This window comes from Notolepis coatsorum (assembly GCF_963971535.1).
Source record: "Notolepis coatsorum genome assembly, chromosome: 17".
Lineage (NCBI taxonomy): Eukaryota > Metazoa > Chordata > Actinopteri > Aulopiformes > Paralepididae > Notolepis > Notolepis coatsorum.
The window spans coordinates 70210955-70237462 of record NC_140181.1 but is presented as its reverse complement, the minus strand read 5'-3'; the positions used below and the strand labels follow the sequence as shown (position 1 = coordinate 70237462).

The window sequence follows — 26508 nt, the reverse complement described above, 5'->3', positions numbered from 1 at the left end:
CTCGATTATGGTGACTTACTCTATATGTATGCACCTGATCAGTACCTTAGAAAGCTTGATACTGTGTACCATTCTGCCTTACGCTTTGTCACGGGATGTGTAAAATCGAGTGCACCATTGCACCCTATATACCATTGCAAGTTATCCATCTCTACAAATACGACGATTTTCTCGATGGCTCTCTCTGGTGCACAAAGCTCTGCTTAAACTGGTTCCCTCGTACCTAAGTGTGCTTCTGTGCACAAAGCAATATAAGTATGCCCTTCGTTCTCAAGCTGTTCTAACACTGGAAGTTCCCCATATGAGAACTGAATTGGGAAAAAGGGCTTTTAAATATGCTGCTCCTTCATCTTGGAACAAGATACAGGAGGACCTAAAATTACCAGGACTGGTCACCCTCGGAGAATTCAAAGCCATTTTAAAATCCTACGAACTCAGTTCCCTTGGTCAGTGCAACTGTGTTTGATCATTTGCCTGTTTGATAACTTGCCTGAAATTGGAGCTTGATGTAAATGTTTTATCTGTATTTTATTGTGATGTTCTTTTTTATGTTGAAACGTTCTGCTGCCTTGCTTGGCCAGATCGCTCTTGAAAAAGAGATTTTAATCTCAATGATGCTTATCTGGTTAAATAAAGGATTTGATTGATTGATTGATTGATCGCGCTGTGCAGGTGAAAAGATGCGACGGCTGCTACTCGGTGAAAAGATGCGACGGCTGCTACCTCGAGTACCGGAGGGGACTCGTGCAATGTATGGCTTACACGTCCACATTACAGCCGGCTTGTGGGAGGCATGAAACAGCGTTCGAGATAGGGGAGGGTTGAATTGGACGATACGAAATTGGGATGGGAGAAAAATAGAAAATGGGAGAAAAAGTGGATCAAAAAAAAAAGAAAGGTGATAGTGTAGTGTTCATAAACCATACCTGCACCATGGTGTTAAACTGCACAGTGTATCTCCTGCGTCCAGCGGTGAAGCGGACACTGCTCTCTCCGGCCCTCCAGGCAGAGTCAATGGTGCCGTTGTTTGAGGCGCTGTAACTGCACCAGCGGCCGGAGCGGTCGTCGAACCATCGCCAGTTATTACCATTAGGCTGCAGGTACTGGGAACGTGGGAGGAAAGAATGGAAACGAGTTAGAACGGTTTTTAGTTTAGTTATTATTATACAGTAGTTATGATAAAATAATTCATGGTTAAAAATAAAGTTGTGAAAGGAGAGGAAAGAAGCCCAGAGGGCGTATTCAAAGTCCTCCCCTTCATTTCAACAAGCTATTTAAAACGCACTATGGCACTACCTGCGCATGTGCCGACATCCCTGCCAGATCGCCAGTGAGTGAGTGAGTGAGTGAGTGAGGAAACGTCCCTGCCAGATCGCCAGTGAGTGAGTGAGGAAACGTCCCTGCCAGATCGTGAGTGAGTGAAGAAACGTCCCTGCCAGATCGCCTGTGAGTGAGTGAGTGAGTGAGGAAACGTCCCTGCCAGATCGTGAGTGAGTGAGTAACCGTCCCTGCCAGATCGCCTGTGAGTGAGGTGATAGCGACTTCAAAGTTGTATTAAATACATTTCAAAGATGATATCCTCTAAATTTGATGAATTAGTATGATAAGGTAAATTAAAGTCTTGAATATTTGAGCATCATATTTTTTTATATTTATATGGTAAAATATCATACAATTTGAAATCCAAAACATTTAGAAAATTAAGATATTTCATTGTTTATTACATGCTGAATTAGTCCTTTGAAAGTATCATGTGTGGCTATGAGATTTGTGTCATTATTAGCAAATTAAATTGGAACAAGACCCACAACGTTATCTGCTAACGTGTCCGACAAAACGACCCTGCCAGATTGTCCATGACTGAGTGATGGACCACAATTTGTTGTGCATATCCCAACAGCGGCAGTCTCTGCATATATTTATATATTTAATTAATATAAAAATCAAAAATTGTCTAGGGCCAAGAAAGGAACCATGGGCAAATGCAACCATTAATGAATACAAATTGTTCCCCATTTAAATATTTTGCAAGCCATGTGAGTGCAACATCTTGTAGTCCACATTTGTCTAGTTTAGAAATAAGAATATTGTGGTTACCGGTAACTATCATCATTGTATAATTTCTTTTTTTATCATCCAAGGCAGTAGAAATGTTTTTAACAAGTTGCAACAATGCCAATTGTTTAGTATTTCTTCCGAAAACCATATTGATGTTTGTAAAATATGTTGTTCTCGACTAGGTGCTTTGAGTCTTGAGTAGACAAGATTCTCCAGAACGTTTGAAAAACAAAGTACCGTACTTTTCGGACTATAAGCCGTGGCTTTCCCCCCCATTTTTCGACCCTGCGGCTTATATAACGGTGCGGCTTATATGTGACTCAACGTGACCAAACCCGAAAATGTAAAAATCAAACTATTGCTTTTTTGACTGCATTGAAATGTTATTTATCTGTTCCCTTATTTGCTAAACTTAATACAACTTGTAAATGAGTTAATTCTTGTTATTTGTCCGACAGTATTGTGTCCCAATGCTAATTACATATGGTAATTAAACATTAAAACACCTGCGGCTTATAGTCCAGTGCGGCTTATATATGTACACATCATTCAATTTAGCTGCTGCGGCTTATAGTCAGGTGCGGCTTATAGTGCGAAAAGTACGGTAGTATAGAGATTGGACGATAATTTGTAAAACTATCATGGTCACCTGATTTGTAAAGGGGTATAACTTTAGCAACTTTGAGGTCATGTCATGGCACAACACCTGTTTGTAAATATAAGGAAAACATAAGAGGATCAATAACGGAATTACCGTAAATATTTATTTATTCAATCTACTTCAAATTCCATCATGTCCCTCAGCAGAATCCTCTAACTTCATAATAATACTATGCACATCTTTAGCAGAGGGTGGCTCAAAACAGCAAAGTGAGGGAAATGAACCTATAATTAAATCAGTTGCTAGTCTCACCAGAATCATTCAATGAATATTCTTGGCTAAAAGAATCCTACATTTATGAAAAACCACCAGCTAGTTATTAAAATCAACTTTCTCCCCAGGGTAAAACATTATTCCATCACTCCCCAACATTTCAGTTGGCCGAACTACAGGAGCGTTTTCATATTTAGTAACCGATTGATGAGGTTCCATGTTGACTTTACATCTTTAGAGGCTTGTGTGAATTTGAAAATATTTCCTTTTCTTAATAATTGGGTACAATTATTTGTACTTTTTATAATAATAGATCTTTTTGTTCTTCAGTTGCCTATGGTTTCCCATTTGTGGAGTTATTTATTTTTCTCCTATTAAAATCAATGGAAAACATTTGTTTTGAAACAGAATTGAAAACTGAGAATGTGTGATAGGCTCAGTCAACATCTTGCCGTAAACCTCTTCCCATGAAACTTAATTTATCAATGACTTAAGACTCGATAGTCTTTCTGGAAAACTAAATGGTATTGAGATTTCTACCTTGTTCATCTGCGCTCTGCGCTTGGAGGAGACAGCCATCTTCTCATAAAAGTCAATAATAAGCAGTACTGGGGTGATCCACCTGTAAAGAAATCAGCACAAAATTCAGCATTCTTGGCAATATTTCAAGCCATAATTATTATATATTATAATGTGTGAAGAATGTCATCACATTATGGTTTGAGTGTTGTTAACCCTTTTGTTGTTACTCGCCTACCAAATTATTGGGATTTAAAAACAATTAATGTAAAAATGCTTACGCTAACTTGATCTCAATTACAAACAATCTAGACCGCATATATGGTTAATATTTGCCCTTTACCTCTGCTAGATCACATTTATGAATACAAGTGCTATTAGTTTTTTGTGAAAGAATCCATTATAATCAAGACATGAATGGACCCTAACACCACATATGGAATATAAATGTGTAGGGGGTGCACAGTGCACACTCAATGAAAATGTTTATATATATATATATATATATATATATATATATATATATATATATATATATATATATAAAACATTTATGTTGGGTCTCAAGTTAAAAAAATTATTCATTGCATCATTTCTCTTTTAGTAAACATTGAAAATGGGTCCCGCTGACCCGAACACCACACAAGGGTTAATGAAGGGCATCCCTGAGCAGGCATGCTCAACTGGTTGCTTTTGAGCCAGATACAAGTCATTCCCACCTCTCATCATCTTCCCTTAACACTTTGAGTGCCAAGGACGAGATTTCTCATTAGTTCATGCCAACCGGAGTGCCAGCCGACGAGAGATCGTTTTTATTAATTTATTAGCGATTTCCATTCATATTTCATCAATCTAGCCTCCCGTTTACCACTGGAACTCTCTCCGAGCTCCATTGGGAAAATTCCGCCCCCTATCGTCTCTCCATGTGGTACTGCACCACATTGGATTAGACTGAATGAAACACATGGGGGGAAAAAAATCCTGCTTCCACATTTTACTTCTCAGGCATGTAATCCGAGCCTACTGGAGTCATCGCCCACCATCAGAACAGTGTGGAATCGGTGTTTCGACCACCCAGCGTTGGATCAATAAACACGATCGATATTTGGAATGGCGATCAGGAATTGGAATAATCTTTTTGGAGAACATCTGATCTGAGGTAAGGAATCTATTTTACCAGTCTTAGGATAATCAGAGATTTTTTCAGAGATATCAACGTGGGCCCTACGTGTGTGTGCGTGCTGATCAGGAAATGGATAATCGATTTTTCAGCCCGCTTCTATAGCGTGCATAAGTACACATATACTATCGATAATCTAGCGTTTATTTGAAAACTATTTCATAAATAGGCAGAAAAATTACAACGTTTTTTATAGGGCTGACCTTCGATTTTTTATTTGGAATTCGAAGCTTCGGGGCCGAGATTCGATTTTATTTACCCGTACTTTTCGGACTATAAGCCACGGCTTTCCCCCCCATTTTTCAACAAACCATTACGGCAAGAGTAGTGTATGAGCAGCTCAGGGCTCCTCTTCCAACATGCTGCCTACCTACTGTGCCTGGCGCTGCTAACTAGCTAACGTTATGAGAGCTAACGTTGCTACCTACTGTACCCGGAGCTGCAAACTGGGAGCTGCTAACTGGCTAATGTTATGAGAGCTAACGTTGGTACCTACTGTACCCGGAGCTGCTAACTGGCTAACGTTATGAGAGCTAACGTTGGTACCTACTGTACCCGGAGCTGCTAACTGGCTAACGTTATGAGCTAACGTTGCTACCTACTGTACCCGGAGCTGCTAACTGGCTAACGTTATGAGAGCTAACGTTGGTACCTACTGTACCCGGAGCTGCTAACTGGCTAACGTTATGAGAGCTAACGTTGGTACCTACTGTAGCCGGAGCTGCTAACTGGCTAACGTTATGAGCCAACTCTGCTACCTACTGTAACTGGAGCTGCTAACTGGCTAACGTTATGAGAGCTAACGTTGCTACCTACTGTACCCGGAGCTGCTAACTGGCTAACATTATGAGAGCTAACGTTAATACCTACTGTACCCGGAGCAAACAGCCATCTCTTTCCCGACAATCCCCTCTGTGCACGAACCCTTACATATGGTAATTAAACATTAAAACACCTGCGGCTTATAGTCCAGTGCGGCTTATATATGTACACATCATTCAATTTAGCTGCTGCTGCTTATATTCAGGTGTGGCTTATAGTGCGAAAAGTACGGTAATTCGAAGCTTAGAGATACAAAAAATATATATATATATATATAATTACATTTTTTTTTATATTGTAAGCAGTCATTTGAGGCTTTATAAAAGCAGCACAATGAACACAAATCTGTCAGTGCAGAGTCCGACCTCATCTTAAATAACAAACAGCATTGCTTGTTGTAGTCGAGAGGCAGAGTTGATTTAGCTTTTTTTTAAGGCAGAGTTGATTTTATTTTATATAATCAAATTTTATTTTCTTATTTGAATCCCATGCCCATCGAACAAAGCTTCGAAGTATTTAAGACAGCCCTAGTTTTTTGTGTATTCCAGTATATTCCAGTAAAGGGCGTTTATCACAGAATCTTTTGAAATCTTCTGGAACTTTCATAAAACAAGCGTTTTTCAAAATGGCGTTTTTCAAAATGGTTTATGCGTTCGCAAATATGAGAGCTCCATCATTGAAGTGGGTGGTGGCACGCAACGGGGTTCCGGGGCGCGTGAATACTTTCCCTAAGCCAGTTGTACTTTTGCGCGATCTGATTGGCCACTGACGTTTCTGGTCATGTGACATGTGCGCCAATCGTGGGACGGCAAGTTCTGCGCCTATTTCCGGGTCCAACAGCCTGCAAACTACCTAACGCCTAGTTTATCACTGGTTATGCTTAGGCGACTCTTTCGAAGTTGGTTAAGGTTAGAGTTTGGAATCAGGGCTGGTGTTCTATCGGCCTGCTCTAAGACAAACTCTAACCTTAACCAACTTCGAAAGAGTGCCTAAGCTTAACCGGTGGCAGAACTTGCCGTCCCACGATTGGCGGCGCACATGTCCAGAAACGTCAGTGGCGAATCAGATCGCGCAAAAGTACAACTGGCTTAGGGAAAGTATTCACGCTTCCGGGGCACCGGACCCGCGGCACGGAAAGTCTTAAGTGAGCCCTCTGGGGACAAAATTCCTGACATACAAGGAAGTACACTTGTGTGTCTCCCATCCAGTTGAAATCGAATGGCCCTTAGATCTAATGAAACTATTGGTAATATTTAGCCTTTTTTCCCTTTCAAACCAGACTGCCTTTAAATGGTGCATCATGAACAAACGAGGAATACCGTAAAAGGAATTCACTTTAAATCAGGGGTCAGGACTCCCTGGAAGAAGAGATCTTGTATCTCAATTAGACATTCCTGGATGAATAAAGGATAAATAAAAATAAATAAATAAAGTTACTAAAGTATCCAAGTTGCCAATATAGTCTACACATTTATATGCACGATTCTTAACAATTATACTTTTGTCTGATACTGCGCAGACATATTCCATTGTGCGATACTCTTTATGCTGGAAGCTTGCATTTTATACCCTTCAAAAACAAAACACTAGGTATACTCTTTATGCTAAGAAGCTTGCATTTTATACCCTTCAAAAACAAAACACTATGGAATATAAATGCTCCCATCCTTCACATAAGTTGGAACTGAATCACAATTAGTTTGGCAGCCATTTTGGGGATTCCTCCCTCAAATGACAACATTGAGAGGAAAACATTTTATCTGGAACTAGATTTGCAGCGGTAGTCGATGTTACTCATGTTCAGGCATCCACCGAGTACATTACTTGCCCACCGCCCCCACCGGTGTATGCTTTTTATATACATCTGTGCAGCAGAGTCACAGTACAGAGTAGATAAAGTTTCACTTAGAGTAGATTTAACTTCACGTGAAGGAGAGAAAGAAGGCTCTAGAGCAGTGGTTCTCAAACTTTTTACACCAAGTACCACCTGAGAACGTAGCTGGCTCTCCAAGTACCACCATATGGCCGACGTTAAAATACAGTCTATTCAGCTATGCACAGTTCACGCAGGAGGCAAATGTATTCCTAATACCATTATTTATTGTTAACTTTTGTCAGACACAGGTAGCACTAGAACTAGCAAACTCTTCCACACAACTCATACAATGCAAGGGGCATTGAGAACATAATAACAAAGAACTGTATTTCAGCAAATGTACTTCATTCTCTCTCTCTCTCTCTCTCTCACACACAGCAAGCAATTGTCCTTCATTCTCTCACACACACCATGTTGTTGTCCATTGACAACTCACATAAGCAGGGCCGGACTGGGGAAATAATTCAGGTTGGGAAATATAGTGTGAAATATAGCCCCAGTCAGGCCACTTTCTAAGTGGGGGTCCCCCATCAGGAATTATTTAGTTACAAAGACTTAATTTCCTGCATTCTGGTGCAGGATTTTTTTATTTTTTTACCCTTTAAATTCCAGTGTTTGTGATGGGCATCACAAATTATAAAAAATAAAAATAAAAAAACACATATTCAATACATTTTTGAATTGTAACCCTTTAAATGCCAGTTTGTGTGATGGCATCACAAATTATTGTAAAAAATAAAAATAAACACAAAAAGTAAAATATTTCCAATATATCAAATGCAAAATACATTTTTCTGGGGGGGATTATTACAGGCTAGGCATGTGTCAATGATTAGCAACAACACAGATTTTGATGGATTTTTTGTAATGTCAGATTTAACAACTCTTTTCAGAAAAGTGGGAGTATTTCATTTTTTATCTGACATTACAAAAAATCTAAAAATAAAAATAGTTATGATCAGGGCTGAAGTTGAATAAAAGATGTATGACTGTTTAGGACTGCATTACTCGTCACATTGATCTCCACATTGATCACATTGATCTAATATGGGCCAAGGCCAAACGCCACGTGCACGCGCGCTCCCGCGCGCGCATACATGTCTCTCCTCTTTCATGAGTCGGAGCTGGGGACGAGACGGGCGGTCTTTTGTCACATAACACACGCCCAACACTCGACACACACACACAGTCTAGGTGATAAGTGCCGGCCGGGGCATACGGCGCGACGAGTCATTTTTGTGTCGTCGCGCCGGCTGTTGTACGGCCGGCACTTATCACCTAGACTTTGCATAATAATAGGATGCGCGCACTTCTGCCTCAGTGACGTAGCCTAAACGTCGTTTGACCGCGTATGCCCACCACTGCATCGCTGTTTAAACCCCAGAGCAGCTTGACTTAAGGAGCTCAGAGGACCAGTACAGAAACAGTTGGCTGCAGCTAAATTGATCCGTCAGATAGAAATTGTACGGAAGCTAAGCTATTACTGTCCGTTGGTTTATTTAAAAAAAAATTAGAACCCAACATCAACTCTCTTCTGTCCAACAAAATGGATACTAGTCATTGAAAATGAATTAAAAACAGCCACAGCGGATCAGAGTAGACGCATAGCGGTTAAGAACAGTAAAGATGTAAGCGCTCTACAGATAGTCATTATGCACAATGCAGGGATTAAAGCAAAAAAAAATCTCCTGACTGAACTTTTTTTCAGGCCAAGTCATATTCTTATTTTAACCTCCACTGTATATATATTTTTTAATAGCGTTAGCGTTTTAAGGGAACTAGATTCTTTTGAACATCTTTTCTATTGCCAGTTTGCTTTTACGCAATATCAATGCTGTTTTCAATTCATTAAATAAAACTGATACTTTGCAAGGGTTGACTCTGACTGTCATACAAATAAATAAATCTACATACTGTAACTTTTCAGTGCACGTTTTTATTTACAGTACATTGTGACAACTGAACAAGCTTATGACTTGAACAAGGAACTAAACAAGGGAAACAGTGCTTTAATAAAATCAGGGAACACAATTTTCTTTTTGGCTTACCAGCCAAGGTGGCTAGTAGATTTAAAAAACTACCAGCCAGGCAGATTTTTTACCAGCCAAAAATGATAAATAGCTTTTTAGTATATCGCCATGTGTTATTATTACTATATACCGGTAATACTCTCATATGCAATTTTCAATTAATATAATAAACAACATAAGGAATATTAGCATCATTTTGAGTGGACTGAAGGAATGAGTCAGCGTTAATAGTTTAAAATACAGATAATTTATTAAAACTAGGGACGCTCGATATTGGCTTTTTTACAGATACCGATATTGTCCAACTCTTAATTTCCGATACCGATATCAACCGATACATTTTAATGCCGATATCGGCCGATAATATCGGTAGGCCGATAATATCGGACATCCCTAATTAAAACATATATTTAGTGTAGGGCTGTCCCAAATACCATTTCACAGGCTTTGAATACTCCTTGGTGTTTCCGAACACGTAGGCCTGCCGCGATAAGCAATAAATCGATTAATTGCCGCGATAATTAAAATGAATGCAATGATTTTGACGGGCGCGATTAATTGCTATTTGCGCGTTTGTTTTAATGAGGCGGACCCAGTGCCCCTTGTCAGTCACTGTCCGTGTTGGGAGGCGGGCCGCTGGCTTTACTACAGAGCACAGCACAGGAGCTCCGTGGGGCTAACGTTACCCCTCATTGTGTCTATTCTACTAGCATTAACGTTACTCATACAAACAGAGTAAACACAGTTTTCAATCAATCAATCAATAACAACATTAACGAGACCCTCGTTGTGTCTATTCTGCTAACGTTACCTCTCATTGTGTCTATTCTACAAGCGTTAACGTTAGCTAGGCTGTCTATGCTAACGTTAACGAGCATTAGGCTAACAAGCTGTAACGTTACCAGTCGCGTCTATTTGCCAACGTTAGCATTAGGTAATAACCGGTTTAAAATGGATGGTGATTACCTCACGTTGTGTCTATTCTACTAGCATTAACGTTACTCATACAAACAATCAATAGCGAGTTATATTGATCACGCTATGTACGATAGCCATGCTAAAACGCTAGCACAACATTAGCACCTAACCTAACAACAAGCCTTAACAAGTCAGCGATCTTTTTGCGAGACTAAACTCTCCGCTCGGTGGCAAATTGTGTTGATGTCGGTTTTGTTTAATCAATAAATGAGGCAGAATACACAGTGACTGTATCCTTTGTTTATTGCACTTGTGCCTGCTGCAAACATAATGATTATGAAATCCTAGAGACGCGTCTCTATTCAGTGGTCTGCAGTGTTTCACGTGACTTTTCTGGTACCCAAAAAGTACCTGATAATCACAACAATACTTCCGGTCCGGTCGGTGGGCTTCAAAATAAAAGTCTTAAACACCGGAAAAGACGGAGCGGTGGGCTTCAAAATAAAAGTTTTGGGAAATAAATGTCCCCAAAAAAAAAATTCTCTAACCGGTCGCAATAATTTCGCTTATCGCGATATTTTCGGGGGCAATTAATCGCCCAGCAAAATGTGTTATCGTGGCAGGCCTACGAACACGTATTAGAAAAAACACTATTAACACTTTCAGTGCCGGGCCGTGTTTTCCTTTTTACCCCGTTGATGCCACGGTCCACGGCCCATGTAACGTTAATATCGCCTAATCTATGTTTTAAATTATGCTATGTGTCTAATCTGCCCATCGCTTATCAAAGAATCATTTTCCAGTCAACATTGGCAAAGCAGATTGTGTTTTTATCGCTTCATTTCCTTTTTATAGCATTTTGAAAACCACTCGGTTTCGAAGAAAAAAACAACACATTCCATGATAATCGCCTTTTACTGGAATATTCCAGTAAAATGATAATTTGTCGGTCTATTTATGAATCGTTTTCAAATAAACGCTAGATGGTCGATAGTATATGTGTGCGCGCGCACGCTCGTGCGCTGATAATCGCTGCTATTATTTCCTCATGGCTTTTACAGTGAAACAGCCATATCACATATAGTGGAAACGCTTATATCTCCATGAAAACGAGTCTGATTATCCAAACACTGATAACATAGATTCCTTACCCGACATCAGATGGTATCCAAATGGTATATTCCAATTCCTGATCACCATTTGAAAAAATCGATAAGTATATTGATCCAACGTGTGTACAGTATAACCCATGATCGCCGCGGCATGGGTGAGAAGTAAAATGTGGACTGGAATTTTTTTTCCCCCATCCATTTTCATTGAGTCCATTCCAAAAGGGTGATTTACCATCTGGGAGACGATAGGGGGCGCTTTTTTCACATCTGATCGCCGGCGGCCCCTGGATCTCCAACGGTAGGCTTGCGTGATGCAATATGATTTCATATCGCTAATAAAAAAAAAAAAAAAAAATTCCGAGAAAAGCCGTGACGTGGCTTTCAACGTCACGATCGTAAACCCGAGATTAGCCGTGAGTGGCGCTCAAAGTGTTAAAAACAATAAGATGAAAGTTTCATAATTAACCAATCAATCACAAATCACAAGTGTTGGCTACCATTCTGTTCTATCCCGAGACGTCACATCAAATTGCGTTGGCAACATGCATTCTGATCACTGTTGTTGTACTACCAGTATGCTTCTGCGTGTAGACAATTGTGTGTATGTACATTCACACGGGGAACGGATCTTTTTAGTTTATAAAAAAAAAATCTGTGTTTTAGACTTTGCTCCTTTATTTTGAAACCCCCCGAAGTATTATTGTTGACAACTTGTGTCGTCCGGTTCTGTGCTTTTGAGCTAACGCTAGTTAAGCTAGCTAATATTCATCTTCCTTTGACTTGTTGAAAATGTCTAGGATACAAATGTTGAGATTGTTGGTGAACAAGCGACTAACTGCAGCTATGTTGCACACACATTGTCGAGTCTCGACTTTAGGCACAAAGCGGACATTTACGCATATAAGCTAGAACATTTGCGCATATTGCTCCGGTCAAAAATAGTTAATAAAAGTTGAGACGTATGTAGTACCTTCTTACTGGTCACAGGAGTCTTCAATAACGTTTGGATGGTAATCAATTTTGTGAATACATTTGTTGAAACAACATATTTGTTGGCAGACAACTCCTTATAAACACTGCTATCTAATGTTAGCAAGCTAAGCGTGCATAGCTTGACCTGGCTGTGTAACGTTGTAACTTGTGTTCCGCTGGGAAAGACCGTTCATCACTGCATGGCTCCCAATTTTTGTACACGCCAGGGTGGCGAGTAGCCTCCATAATTTACCAGCCAAAGAGTAAATCTACACGCCATTGGTACTTGGCAGGTGCTTATTTTGTTCCCATCTACAAATCATATTATACCAGGTAGCCAATTGACGGAAAATCAGTCACGACTCCGAATCAAATTGACGGAAATCAGTCTCAAGACTGATCGCTTTAATCCCTGCACAATGTTTGGCGTCACTGGTAATACCTGTGTTGTCATGACTTTATTAGTCATGGGACATTTCACCGCGGCAACCCTATCTGGATCCAAATGCAGCCCATGACTTACTTGGGTGTCTGGATGTCTTTTTGTTCCTTGGCAGCCTGCAGACAGGGCTGCACCACCTCCAGCAGCTTGATCAGCACATTCAGGATCCCACTGCTCTCCACCACTCTAGCACACGACAGCTTCAGCTCCTACAGCAGCAAACAGCACAAATGTCACTCACGGAGGTGGAAGAGTTTATCAAAGCATCAGGAATGGCTTCACCCTCTGTGACTTTGTCAGCATCGCTTGTGTGCGTGTATGCCCCGTTACCTCAAAGAGAAGCGTGAGCAGCAGGATCCGGGTTGCCAGGTTGGATGCCTGGGGCAGCGTGGCCATCTGTCTGGTCCACTCAGACACTGTTTTTGTGTCGCTTGTGGTCAGGGGTACGGCAGCTTTGATCAGCACGTCTGCTGCATTCCACACCTACACGCATAACATATATGGGGTACCATAAGGTTGGCAGGCACAAGGTCTAGGTGTGGGTACTACAAGTATTGTATTGTGCAGAATAAAAGAGGGTTTCTTTCCTAGGGGGGGGGGGGGTCTGAAAAGGGGGTGTCATCTTATTTTCAGGGTCTAAACTCTTAAATGTAATTATACATTCACAACAATATATTGTGCCAAATGAGTGTTCCCCAAGCGAGTAAACGTCTTTCTCTCTCGATATCCCTCACACAGCCTGCAGTGACAGGTAAAAAAAATTCTAATATTTATTCCCCTACACACTTGGATACCCACAATCTGTGTACTGAGACGGAGAGCAAGAGTGCAGAAGAATCTATGAACATGGAGTACGAGTTCTGTCCATCGTGCTGCTGTTACAGAGTGTAATGTTAGAAGATGGCGAGCCCAAAAGGACTGCCTTAAAAATGCTAACATTCAGAGAAAAGCTTGCCATGGACCGCAATGTGGCCGCTTCCAGGAGATTGACAGAAAAAAATTTCTGCCAAAAAAATTAGATTTGGTCTTAAAAAAAAAATTTAAATGTATTTTTCCAAAAATGAGTCTTGAAAAATAGTCTTATATTCGGACAAATACGGTAATTGACCATCATGATTACAACTCCCTCACAAGGCAACACTAAAGAAATCTTAACCCAATTCCCAGGGTCTCCATTCCAGCTCTCTCCCTTTGTGTGGAGTCGCCAAGACAGGAGGTTGGTTACCCATGCAGAGGGGTATCCCGTCTACTGACCTGGTTGACGACCTGTCTGAGGATGAGGTCTCGGTACTCGGGGCCACTCCTCTTGATGGCCGTCATCAGCAGGTCACAGAGGCGGTAGACGGTGTCTGGCAGCTCGTCCAGCAGGTGGAAGCAGCCTGGCAGCATGGAGTCTGTGAAGGTATGCAGCTCCTGGGTGTCCAGCGGCTCGGCCTCCAGGAAGCGCTCCAAGCAGCGGGCCTCCTCCTCCTCCGCCCGCTCCCTGGCGCGCCGGTCATCCTCCTCGCGCCTCCTCGCTGCCTCCTGGGGGGTGGTGATACGCAGATGGAGAGGCATGGAGATAATGTCAACAGCTGCTTGTTTAAGTGGCCGGTTATTAATTTATGAGTTTTCATTTCAGCAGCAGGTGGATCAGTGAGCCCCTGTATGTGTATATGTGTCTCTAAATGTGGATGTGCGTGTCTCTAAGCGTGAGGAGGCGCACCTCGGGGGAGTCAGAGCGCTGTTCCATGCTGACCTCTTGTCCCAGTGACATGGCGATGGCCCTCATCATCTGGTCCTCTTCAGACATGGTCAGGTCCTAGACACACCACGCAAGAGCAACACCATCAACTCACTGTTAGGGGAGTCTTGAGTGCATGTGTGCGGTAGGATGAATAGAAAGAGGAAAAACATGTTTCTCTGCGTGCGTGCGTGTGTGAGCGGTGCACGCGCACGCATGCAGGCTTACCCTGACGGCTCCGCTGAGCAGGGGTGGGGGGTGCGTGAGCAGGTACTCAGTGGCCTGCTCCATGGTGCTGGTGTTCAGCAGAGCCTCCATGGCGTGTTCTCTGGAGAAGCCCATGTCCATCAGCTGCATAGACGAGACACACGGGCAAACGGCGGGAGCGTTAATGCCGCGACAGTGAAGCGTGGGGGAGACACGGACAGAAGAGGACAGATGGAAGCGGGAAGGGGTGAAAAGGCCCGAGTGATCTAAGCCTCGGGAAAGTGAAGAAGGGCAGTGAAAAGTCAAAGACAGATGAGAAACATTCTTCCACACATTCCTTCCCCCTCCCTCCCTCCAGGTTATTTTTAATAGCTGTGGAGCTACTGCTCAGCTTCTCATCCTCTTTAATCTCCTCATAGCATCCAATCATACCTCACCTCCCCACCACTAGCCTCATCTCAGGCCTCAAACGGTTTCAATCCCATTAACACATTGGGTGCCACGCCCCTTTGCCCAGATAACCCCTTGAGTGCCAGCGCTTTAGTCAATGGGAGGTCGGGGATATTTGCGAACGCTTAAACTATATCTTAAATTATGGCTATGGGTCTAAAACACCCCTCGCTTATCAATGACTTGCTTGCAGTCAACATGTACGAAACGGAGTTTTTTCATTGGTACATTTCCGTTTTCTACCGTTTTGAATAAGAGTATAGTTTCGGAGAGTTCTAGTAATTTCAGAGATTCTGCAATAATAGCCCTTTAGTGGAATACACAAAACACGGTCATTTTTCGGCTGATTTCGTTTTCAAGTAAACGCTAGATTATCGATAGTATGTGTGTACTTGTGCACGCTAGAGAAGCGGGCTGAAAAATCTATTATCCATGACCTGGTCAGCGCTAACGTCATACACGCACACACACATTGTGATCGCTATGAAAAAAAACATCAGATTAACCCAATACTGGTCAAATAGAGTCCTTACCTCACATCAGATGTTCTGCAAAAAGATTAAACCAATTCCTGATCGCCATTCCAAATATTGATCGCGTTTATTGATCCAACGTTATAGTCCGAAACGCATAATCGAAAGCTGCTCCGAGCCTCCCCAGTGAATGTGGTAACAGACACTGCTTGCCAGAGATGGGGAAACCCTGGACCGGACTTTTTTTCTGATGCACATGGCCACTCAATCCAATGATGTGCATTACCATCCGGGAGACGATAGGGGCGGTATTTGCCCTTTTCGAGCTCAGAGCCATTCCCAATGATAACGTCAGGCTGGATGGATGAAAAATGAATGGATATCGCTAATAAAATAAATAACAATTAAATAACGAGATACTCGTCATTGGCACTCAAAGTGTTAAACCGATTAATTCTTTTTAAATTAAAAATACAAAAAAAGCCATTTTATTGCCAACTCAGTCATCCCTCTGCCTCTCTGCTCCCTCTCTCTCCCTGTTATTTTCCCTTCTCGTATCATTCTTCCCTCCAGTCTACCCCTCTCTGTCCATCTCTTCCCCCTCTCCCTGTTGGCTCTTATACCTGCTGGACGTGCTGATGGCGGGCCTGTGGGTGCCTCCCTCTCTCTCTGCCTGTTCCCTGTTACAAAACAAACGGTGGCCCAGCCAGGCTTCAGTGCATGCAGAATAATGGGGAGGAGGTTGGGTAAACACAGCAGCTCTGGTCTAGTTCATCTCGGCGACACTGCCACCTGGACACCTAATTGTGTTGTGTCAGCCGATGCTGTCAAAACTGTAATAACGACACGGCAAGCCAACAGCGCTCTAAAAAGGCTGGAAAGAGTAAAAACTGACTGGTAGAGCAAGCGGTCAAACGAAAAGCCACACCACCAAACAATCAAAACACTGTATATGCAAAATATATGAAGAAATATATACAATTTATCTCCCATTACCTCATTGGCCCGATTTTAGTACAAGAATGTGTACAGACGACACCTAAGAGAGACGGAAGTGAGTATTTGTCAGACAGCTAGGAGCCACAGAGGCAGCTGCTCCCCCTGTACCTGTGTGAGTTGGGCCTGGTTGACCTGGGGCTCCCTGCGGGGAGCGGTGGTGGAGTCGTCGCCAGACCCTGCTGCTGGCACTGTGGAGGCTGGTACAGCCGGCACCGATCCTTCTGCCGCCGGCACAGCCGGTCCGGGGGCCCCGGTGGGGGCCACGGGTGCTGTGGTGGCCCCCTCTTCGTCCGGACGCACCGTGCCCTCTCTTTCTTTGGCCAGGCGCTCCTGGATGACCGGCTCCCCTCTAAGGATGTGACAAAGGATGGCCAGCATGGACTCTGCCATCCGGCCACCGTACACCTTGAGGGGCTTCCGGTTCCACAGGCTGCGGATGCAGTTGAATGCCGCCTGTGGGAAGGAGAGTGTGGGTCACTATTATAAAGAAACGGCGACACACACACACCACAGCTATCGACACACACTTACACTCACAAACCCAAGGGCATTTTCACATACATAACCTATTCTGTGAGATGTATTCATCCTACGGTCACTGCAGAGATCCTGGGTACTGACCTTCTGGGTGACAATGAGGAAACGCAGGGCGCTGAACTGGGGCGTGGTCGGGGTAACACCGGGCACCTTGGCTGGCAGGGAGTGGGGAGAGTCCAGCACAGTGCTGGGGTTCACCATCTTCTCCACCAGCATCAGCCAGGCGTCCAGGAACTCTCCTGTCCCGTCTGGCAGGTCGGTGTGCTCCAGACCCTCGGAGACGGGCACCTTCCCGCCCATGGACAGGGCCCAGTTAAACGTCCTGATAAGAGAGACAAGGGCCACATTACAACTTCTGCCAAAAACATCTTAATGCAATAGAAAATACATGATCAATTCTCCATCTTGCCAATGTTAGATAATTTTGTAAAGAAAAGCAGAGTAGCACTCACTCAAACAGGGCATCGTGTCCCCCAGAGCAGAAGAACTTCTGCAGCATGAGGTGGTAGGGGTACTTCCTCTCATCAAACAGCATGGGAGACGTGAAGCCCACAGAGCAGATGAAGAAAGTCAGCCTGTAGAACAGACGACACAGCGCATTACCTTAGTTATCAGTATAACATAACTAACAGCATGTTACCTCCATTATCTCTGCAATATAACAATCAATATGTTACCTCTGTGATATATTTATCACCATGTTACCACTGTGATATATTTATCACCATGTTATATATTTATCACCATGTTACCTCTACGATATATTTATCACCATGTTACCTCTGTGATATATTTATCACCATGTTACCTCTGTGATATATTTATCACCATGTTACTTACCTCTGTGATATATTTATCACCATGTTACCTCTGTGATACGACTAGGGCTGACCTTCGATTATTTTTTGGGAATTCGAAGCTTCGGGGCCGAGATTCGATTTGAATTCGAAGCTTCGAAATAATTTTTTTTTTTATAAAATCCTTTTTTTTCTTTTTATATATATTTTTTTATGTTGTGGGACTTGTACAGCACTTTGTTCAACTTTGTCAGTGCTGTAAAGTTTAAACCTTTTTAAATCTTAGACAAACAAAACACTTTGCTTTCATGAAATATTGTAAGCCGTCATTTGAGGCTTTATAAAAGCAGCACAATGAACACAAATCTGTCAGTGCCGAGTCTGACCTCATCTTAAATAAACAGCATTGCTTGTTGTAATTAACACTATGGGTGCCGGCCAGAAATCCGGAAAATGACTGTGGATTGCCAGCGCTATTTGTCTATGGAGAAATTCGCCTTCTTTGCAGGGCTATAACTTTTTAAATTCTATTGCTACATTGCCATTATTAGGGCCCATTCAAAGTCCTATATGTATTGTTCATTGTGTAGCAACGTTAAACTTTTTCATTCACATATTCATAGTAAAGTATGGTCTAATGTATAAGTATGTTTTCATCTCTTTCTGCAGCTTTCTCCAGAACGTGATATATAGCCTCAAATGCATTATATTGATGATGAAATACAGTTTGATGGCAATCGGGGCGATATAAAAAATTTCAATTGGACGTACTTCTAGAATGATCTACGTATGATCTGATGATGACCGGATGGGCGGGGGATCGTTTATAATTCCGTGGGCAGCGTTATATCATTCATCTAGTGTGGGTGATATGTTCATCATAACAGTTTATATGGAATACGATCAAAAATAACGCTGAATCTTACCGTATCCTCCTCGCGCCGTTGGGCGATGAGCGTGGAACAGTCATTTACCTATTATGGTATGTAGAAATATCGGGTCCATTTCCAGCTTGTATAATAGTATATATGTCCAAATCATGTTGTTTATCGAGTTATTGGCAATCGATCGCTATGTATTGTGTCGAGATCGAGTCCCGGTAGCCAAACAGAGTGCCCGGAAGTAATACGGCCGACCAGCACAACCTCCATAGCACTTCCTGTTTGGCGATTGCGCCGATCGGCCACCAGATGGCGCTCCTGAACCACCAGAGAGTTCAGTGGGTCCTCCTGGTGGATCTCAGGCCAGCGGAGGGGAAATATGAATCCGATCGCAGATTTTTGAAATATTGATATAAGGACGCTGTAAAGCGTCCTCCGGCAACTTGAGCATGGCCGGGAATGACGCTTTTAAGCGTTTTCCGGCAGTCAAAGTGTTAACAAAGAGAGGCAGAGTTGATTTTGAAAAAAATATATATATATTCATATTATTATTATTATTATTTTCTAATAAATAATCAAATTTTATTTTCATATTCGAATCCCATGCCCATCGACCGAAGCTTCGAAGAATTTAAGACAGCCCTAGATACGACTATCAAAATGTTACCGTGCAAGAGCAGGGTGGCCGGTGCTTACCTGAAGCGGGGGGTGGGGGTGTATGGTGGGGGCTGCCAGCTCAGGCCCTTAGTGAGCAGCTTGGTGAGGGAGGAGGCGGTCGCGCGGGCAGCGGGTGTTGGCGCCGTGCCGGTGCTGGTAGCGTGGTGGGAGCGGCGCTGCCGCACCGGGGAGCCCACACACAGTTTGACCAGCAGGCCAAAGAGCTCAGCCAGAGCCCTGCCTAGACGAGACGAGGCTGGAGGGACAGAGAAGAGACCAATGTTGAGTCTCACAGTCTCGCAAATGTTTTCAAATCAGACTGGGAGGGGACAAAAATTATATAACAGGCAATGGAATCCACTCACCGGACAGCAGTGGTTTGATCTGCTTGATGCGGGTAGCCATGGCCGGGGTGAGTTTGGACTTGGCCTTGGGGTCGGTGGCGGTGGGCTCATCGGTTTCCATGGGGGCCAGGGTGTCACCATCCAGACCCATGCCTTCCAGAAGCCCACCGGCAGACGAATCCACAGACACTGCCTCCGACTCAGCTAGGGAGGTCAAGAGAGAAGAAAGGAGTTAGTTACATATCCAGTATTAAGTATTAAATAAATATCGGGTACAGTTCATTAACGATACACGACGGAGTCCAGTAGGTAGTAGGGCACCATGCAGACCGTGGAAAAGCAGCATAAGAGAATACTTCATAATGTTTCATGCAATTAAAAAGTTAATATATAATATATTTAATACACATGATGCACACACCTTTACAGTGTTTTGTTTACCAGTAGGATGTTATAACATTGAGAATATATTTTTTTAAATGATTCTCACAGTAGTGTGTGTATGTATTTTTGGCTAAAGTGGATAGAAAACACAGTACTGTGCAAAAGTCTAGGCACCCAAGAGTTTTTATATAAATTGTATTTTTTTTTAAGATTTATTTTTTAGCGTTTATCGCTTTCTTACTACTGGGCAGTCCAGTAGAGAGAGAGGAGGAACGGGAGACAGAGTGGGGGGAAGACATTCGGCAAATAACGACAGGGTCCGGGAATCGAACCCAGGTCGGCCGTGCCGCGACTCAGCGCGTTATGTGGTTTGCCACTGGGGCGCCCCAGTTAATACTTTTTTTTCTGTATTAGTGTGTCAGTAACTACTTTTAGATTTTTAGAACGCATCTTCATGGTTTAATGCAGACATATGTTGTAGGGACTATTATAATCATCATGTTGGCGTGACTGTATGCATCAAAGGGTTAAATCAAGCATTTAAGTGCTTTAGAAAGTTTAGAGGAAATGACAAAATATCCTGATATATATTGTATATCGTGACAGCCAAAAAATAAATGTGATATAATTTAGAGCCCTAGTATCATACCGAGGAACACTGGCTGAACACCGTTTTAGTTGAACCAAGACAAATAACTCCATTACCAGTTTTCCTGGAGCCAGAGGCGGTGGCGGTCGAGGTGCTGCCAGATGGCTTCTCCTCCTTAGGAACCAGCTTCTGCATATCAGCCTGACCAAACTCACAGCCTGGGGGCAAACTGCAGACAGAGATAGAGATTACAGCTGCGTGCTGGTGTAGAGACGGTAATAAATAACAAGAGAGGAGAGTGGTGTGTAGGACTGACCTGTTGGGAGTACAGAGGGACAGCAGCACCGTGCTCTCCCACACCAAGGAGCAGTACAGCTGACTCAGCTTGTTCAGGACACTCAGGCCCAGCTGGGAGCCCCACTGGTTCACAGAGATGGCTCTGATCTCACTCTGCTCACAGGGAAAGGAAAGAGTCACTACCAAACAGAAGATCGCCCTCTTGTTGAGGCTATAAACCCATCGCTATTGAAATGAGACACTCCCCCCATTAGCTTAAAAGGAACACGCCAACATTATGGGTTTTAAGATAGGCTAGTTGTCCGTATCCGCTTCCATTAATTTGTGCTTAGCTAGGCTAGCGTGCAGCCGGATATCTTTCTACTGAACGCACATGGAGGAAATTGGTATCCATCTTCTTTCCCATAATGTCGCCGTGTTCCTTTAACATACAAAAGGGATGAAAAATAAAAATAGTTACCTGTCCCACCCTGCAGGTGTGGACAAACATCAGGATGTAGGCGTGCGCCGCGGTGAGTGCGTGCAGCAGTGGCGTAGCGCGGGCCGACAGTGTGGCGTCCGTGACGTGGCCGGCGGTGGCCAGCTCTCGCAGAAGCACGGAGCCTCCCGGCACCTCTATGGGCCGGTGGAGAGGCTCCAGGGCCGTCAGGATGCTGTCCAGCTGACACAGGCCCTCCTGGAGCACCTTGGGCTCGTGAGACAGAGTCTGGGTGGAGGAAGCACAGACTGGATTCAGCCTCATTACACACATCCAAACAATGTCATTATTTTTGCTAAAAATAAATAGATACAAATAATTATTTTCAACAAATAATAATCTTCCATCATACAAAAGAAATAGGCCATGTCAAAAGCCATAAGTGCGTTGGGTAGGCACACACATACCATATCCTTGACTACTAAGTCAGTCTCACCAGTATGGACTTGCAGACTCCGGCGACAGCCTGACAGGCGGCAGATGTGGGGAAGTCTATCGGCAGGTTGGGCAAACCCAGGATAGATACAAGGGGCAGCAGGCCCTTCTGGTTGACAAACTCCTGGCAATGGTCGTCCGTGGTGTTGTTGCTTAGGATCGACTCCACAAACTTCATCTGGAAAACACGCATTCAAGATCAAACGAGCGCCGCTTTGCGGTTCAGACGATATCGCATTGTCAGCAGAACAACAAACAATATCAAAGTATTAAGACTCACCACGTTCAGAATATAATCCATAAGAGGAATAGGTATCCGCTCCTCAGTGCCAACCACCCTGCAGTAAGAACACACACACACACAAACCATCAAAATCACCATACAAAAGTATTTAAATTTTGAGAAATAATAACGGTAATAAAAATTCAAACTCTGTTAGGAGTCATCATTCTACTCTACTGTATTATGGACTCAGTATTATCATACAGTTCAAGTGGCACTGACTGTCTGGTGCTCTCTGGCTCCCCCTGCTGCTGGCTGAAGGTGTGGAGGGCCTCCTCCTCCTCCTCGTCCTCGCTCGATGCCTCCTCCGCAGCGTGGCTGGAGCGCGCCGGGGGCACCGCCACCGTGCCGTCCGCCTTCTGGATGGACGGCTTCTGGCAGATGTACTCCGGGGCTCTGCCCAGGTTGCAGATCTCCTCCAGTAACTGTGGGGAGGACAGAATTTCATCTGTACTTATCCTGAACCTGGATCAACACAAGCAGTTTATTCTACCCGATGAAACAGGATCTGTTCAGGGGTCCTACCTTGATGATGGCAGTGGTGGCGTCAGTCTTCAGGGTGGGCTGATGTCTCATCAACTCATCCACAGCGCTGCCTAGGTTTGATGCAGTGTCTCCTGTGGGCAGGCGTTTACACAAGCAAATATCATTCACACATTCTGTACCTATACAATGATATAGAAGTGTACAGACTGTAAGAGGAAGAGGGAGAACCCTGTCAAGTGATAATCACATGAGATGTTGCGAGGTTAGAGACGAGACATTTTAACAATAAGGAATTAAACAAAGGTTTATCCTTCAAATAAAAATGTCTAATTTCAAATTAATTACCAGACCTCAGTCTAAATATAACAAAAAGAGTGCAGTTACTTCTGTTTGAGGAATTACCAGACCTCAGTCTAAAGATTACAAAGAGTGCAGTTATTTCCATTTCTTAATTTTTTAACAATATAACAATTGATTCAACCCATTGTGCAATCGAATTCACAAATGCCAATCCTTTGTCATTTTGCCACTTTATTTCACAAGCGCTTTGCAAAAGTCCCATTTCCCATGTATTCAAATAGAGGGCCTGACATTAATAAGTCGTCATATTGCTTTGCCTTGCTGAAATCCCACAAAATTTACAACAGGCTCCACCAGAATCCACCATCACACACACACACACACAGAAGAGAGCGTAGAGCTCACCCAGGGGGTCAGAGCTGCGTCGTCGGCGCATGGCCGGCAGGTAATCCGGGGAGAGCAGCACCTTGAAGAGGCGCTCGAAGGGCTGGCACTGGACGAAGGAGTGCAGGCCTCTGGCGTTCAGGCATAGGGCACTGAACACGTTGGGGAGGGAGCCCAGCACCTCACGGGTGGCAGGAACCTGCAGAGAGAGACCCTGTGTGAGAGAACAGGTAGAAAGAGGGGAAAAAAGAAAAAAAAAAGAAAAAAAAAGAGAAAAAAGAGGAAGAGAAAGAGGGCGAGAGACAGCGGCGAGGGAAGGGTTAACAGCGAGGGAGGAGATGTAGGGGAGCAAAAACGCAATGAAGACCAGAAAGAATGTCAGAAGCGGTGAGTGTCCAATAGAAACAGAGAAGAGAAAGGATGCACCGATACCACGCTGTCGCTGCCGACACAAGAGTCCTGCGGAGTACTGATCTGATCCCGATACTCGCACTCAACAATACACACATTAGAACATTAGTTTAGCATACAACATACTTCTATGTGCCAAAAATGCACAAGAAAAATCAAGTGGCTTTGCTTTTGATTTCCATGAAGACCAACGGTCCTCGGTATCAGATTCTAGTATTGGTGAGATTCTCTGATACCGATTCCAGTTATCGGTGCATCCTTGGAGAAGAGGTACTGCTGTGTGCTGGAGAGGAAGAGAGATGAAAGTGGAGAGGAGGAGGAAGAGGAGGGGAAGGGTGAGGGTCCTGTGAAGGCAGCCCAATGTGGTGAGCAGAGAGCCCCGCTGAAGACAAAATGTGACATTTAAACATATCAAATATGTGGGGGAGAGAGGAGAGGAGAGGAGGAGCCATCAAAGAGCCAGAGTAAAGAAAGGGAAGCTAGAGAGAGAGACAGGGAGACAGAAAGGAAGATGGAGGAGAGACTCACGTCTTTGATGAGGAGGGCGTGCAACATGACATCGGTGAGGCCATTATCCTGCAGGGACGAGAGAAGAGACGGCTCCTGGAACACAAACACCGTCACAACCTCCGTCGCTGGGAAGCAGACAGGAAGAGAGAGAGAAGGGAGAGGAAAATAGAGGGAAAAGAGGAAGAGAGTTCAATCACCAAGACTAAACACTGAAAGCTCGGCTTTCATAACATCCACAAAGCAGACACTGATGCGTGTTCAGACATTTTATTCCCTTTCCCATACAGCAGATATAGGGCAAGTGCACAGCCCTTCCAACATCTAGGGAATAGAGTGTTACTACTGGGCTTGGTAAGGGGAAGAGGGGGTACTTGCATCTCATTTCAGAGCTCGTCGAGTACTCACCCAGCAGGAAGAGAGAAGGGCCATAATACTCTGCGTTACTGATGATGTGCTTGAGTGAGGTAGGCAAGGACCCGTCCATTACTGCAGAGAGGCGTGCAGACATGCACACAGGTTAGCCAAGTCACATCCAGGGCACTCAAAATACATTTGCATAATGGAATATATACAGCAATGGCCTTGAAATAATTAATGGCCTCTGTTCAATGTGTATAAAACAGCATTAAGGCTAATTATCATAAGGACCTTGAACTGGGGTCCGTCCAACGGTTAGTGAGAGGGTGCTGATGAGGGTGTTGCTTACCGTGGCGAATGCCATCAGAGAAGGCAGGGTCTTGGATGGCTTTCTTCAAGAAGTTTAGCATCGACTTCAACAGAGCCGCCCTCTGAGGGATACACTGCATGCCTGGGAAGGAGGGCATGACATAATGAGGATTAAGGGCACTACATTAAGGGCTACATGGGTAGAGCTCCAAACTCGAAAGATCACCGGTTCGAGCCCCGATCAAAGCTGTTGTCGAAAAGTGGTGTTGTTGACCAGCAGGTTGATGAGTGTCTAGAAAAGCATTATATAAATGCGTGTGTGTGCGTGTGTGTGTGTGTGTGTGTGTGCGCAAGTACCAGAGTGTGCGTATATACCTGTGCGGGGTGTGTTGGCAGTGCTGGCCTGTGCTCGGTGGTCCACCTCTGGCCTGGAGCCAGAGGATGTGGATGGGCCAGGGCTGCTTTCCATGGCAACTTCTGACACTGCAGGAACATAAGACATTAATCAAATTAATACATACAGCCAGCTGTACAGCAATGCATTGAGATTACTTGTAACTTAAGAGAGCACTTCAAATACAATAATATTATGCACATGGTATCATGTATATCCCATTAAAGCCGACAGAGGTACAGCAGTCCCGGCTTCCAGCTCCTCCTGACAGCATGCAAAGTGTCCTTGAGCATAACTCCTAATTACTCCCGATGAGCAGGTTGGCACCCTGCATGGTTGCCTCCGCCATAGGTGTGTGAATGAGTGAATGGGTGAATGTGAGGCATAAGTTGTAAAGCGTTTTGGATAAAAGCGCTATATAAATGCAATCCATTTACCAAAACTGTTCAGTGAAAATGTAGTTTCACAAATGATATATCATTGTCAGATTACCGGTAGTTGTAATACACCATTGCCAAAACAATTAGTAGCCTAATTCTCATTGCTTCCATTAGGCAGCTCCCACTTTTAGATTTTTACCATTTGCATGCATCTAGGAACATCTATGGACCTCGGGGAATGTATTCCCAGTAGAAATATTGTGTCTGTTACTATGCTTGAGTAGATTGTAATGAACCAAAAAGGAGAATATACATTATTTTTTTTCTCTTCATCTTTGACGGTGAATAACACCATGCTAACATTGTCCAGACAGGAAAATTTCCACTGTGCTCATTCAGCACCGTCTTGAGATCAAGTGTACTAAAGATCTAAGCAAATTAATAAAGGGCAGATGATTTAGAGTTTTTTTGTAGATACAGTACTGAATTTTGCCATCCGGACAGATGCAATTTTATGAATATAGAATATCAGGGCTATAAATTACCTTATTATGGCCAAATCATACATCTATGGATCAGGCCAAATCTACTCTTTCCAATCTAAATCTGGATTTAGTACCACCAGGTATTAGTACCACTA

At 43.6% G+C, this 26508-nt stretch overlaps 1 protein-coding gene across 12 annotated transcripts in view; it reads right to left on the bottom strand.

The window, feature by feature from the left end:
* The window catches only part of huwe1 (HECT, UBA and WWE domain containing E3 ubiquitin protein ligase 1), a 145280-nt gene that overhangs the window by 58237 nt on the left and 60535 nt on the right, over positions 1-26508 (bottom strand). For 7 of the 12 annotated variants that reach the window (XM_084333864.1, XM_084333868.1, XM_084333859.1 and 4 more), the window contains exons 17-41: positions 25470-25577; positions 25135-25236; positions 24834-24914; positions 24447-24553; positions 23529-23721; positions 22863-22954; positions 22542-22762; positions 22335-22392; positions 22056-22232; positions 21602-21847; positions 21161-21294; positions 20961-21073; positions 19893-20075; positions 19567-19783; positions 17645-17767; positions 17277-17514; positions 16764-17108; positions 16280-16336; positions 14755-14877; positions 14509-14604; positions 14058-14327; positions 13134-13286; positions 12885-13012; positions 3473-3554; positions 927-1103 (exon numbers count right to left, since the gene is read on the bottom strand). In XM_084333864.1, the coding sequence (XP_084189990.1) occupies positions 927-1103; positions 3473-3554; positions 12885-13012; positions 13134-13286; positions 14058-14327; positions 14509-14604; positions 14755-14877; positions 16280-16336; positions 16764-17108; positions 17277-17514; positions 17645-17767; positions 19567-19783; positions 19893-20075; positions 20961-21073; positions 21161-21294; positions 21602-21847; positions 22056-22232; positions 22335-22392; positions 22542-22762; positions 22863-22954; positions 23529-23721; positions 24447-24553; positions 24834-24914; positions 25135-25236; positions 25470-25577 (3824 nt within the window). The remainder of the gene's footprint in view (positions 1-926; positions 1104-3472; positions 3555-12884; positions 13013-13133; positions 13287-14057; positions 14328-14508; positions 14605-14754; positions 14878-16279; positions 16337-16763; positions 17109-17276; positions 17515-17644; positions 17768-19566; positions 19784-19892; positions 20076-20960; positions 21074-21160; positions 21295-21601; positions 21848-22055; positions 22233-22334; positions 22393-22541; positions 22763-22862; positions 22955-23528; positions 23722-24446; positions 24554-24833; positions 24915-25134; positions 25237-25469; positions 25578-26508) is intronic. The other 5 variants (XM_084333869.1, XM_084333867.1, XM_084333865.1 and 2 more) reach the window with 5 other exon arrangements.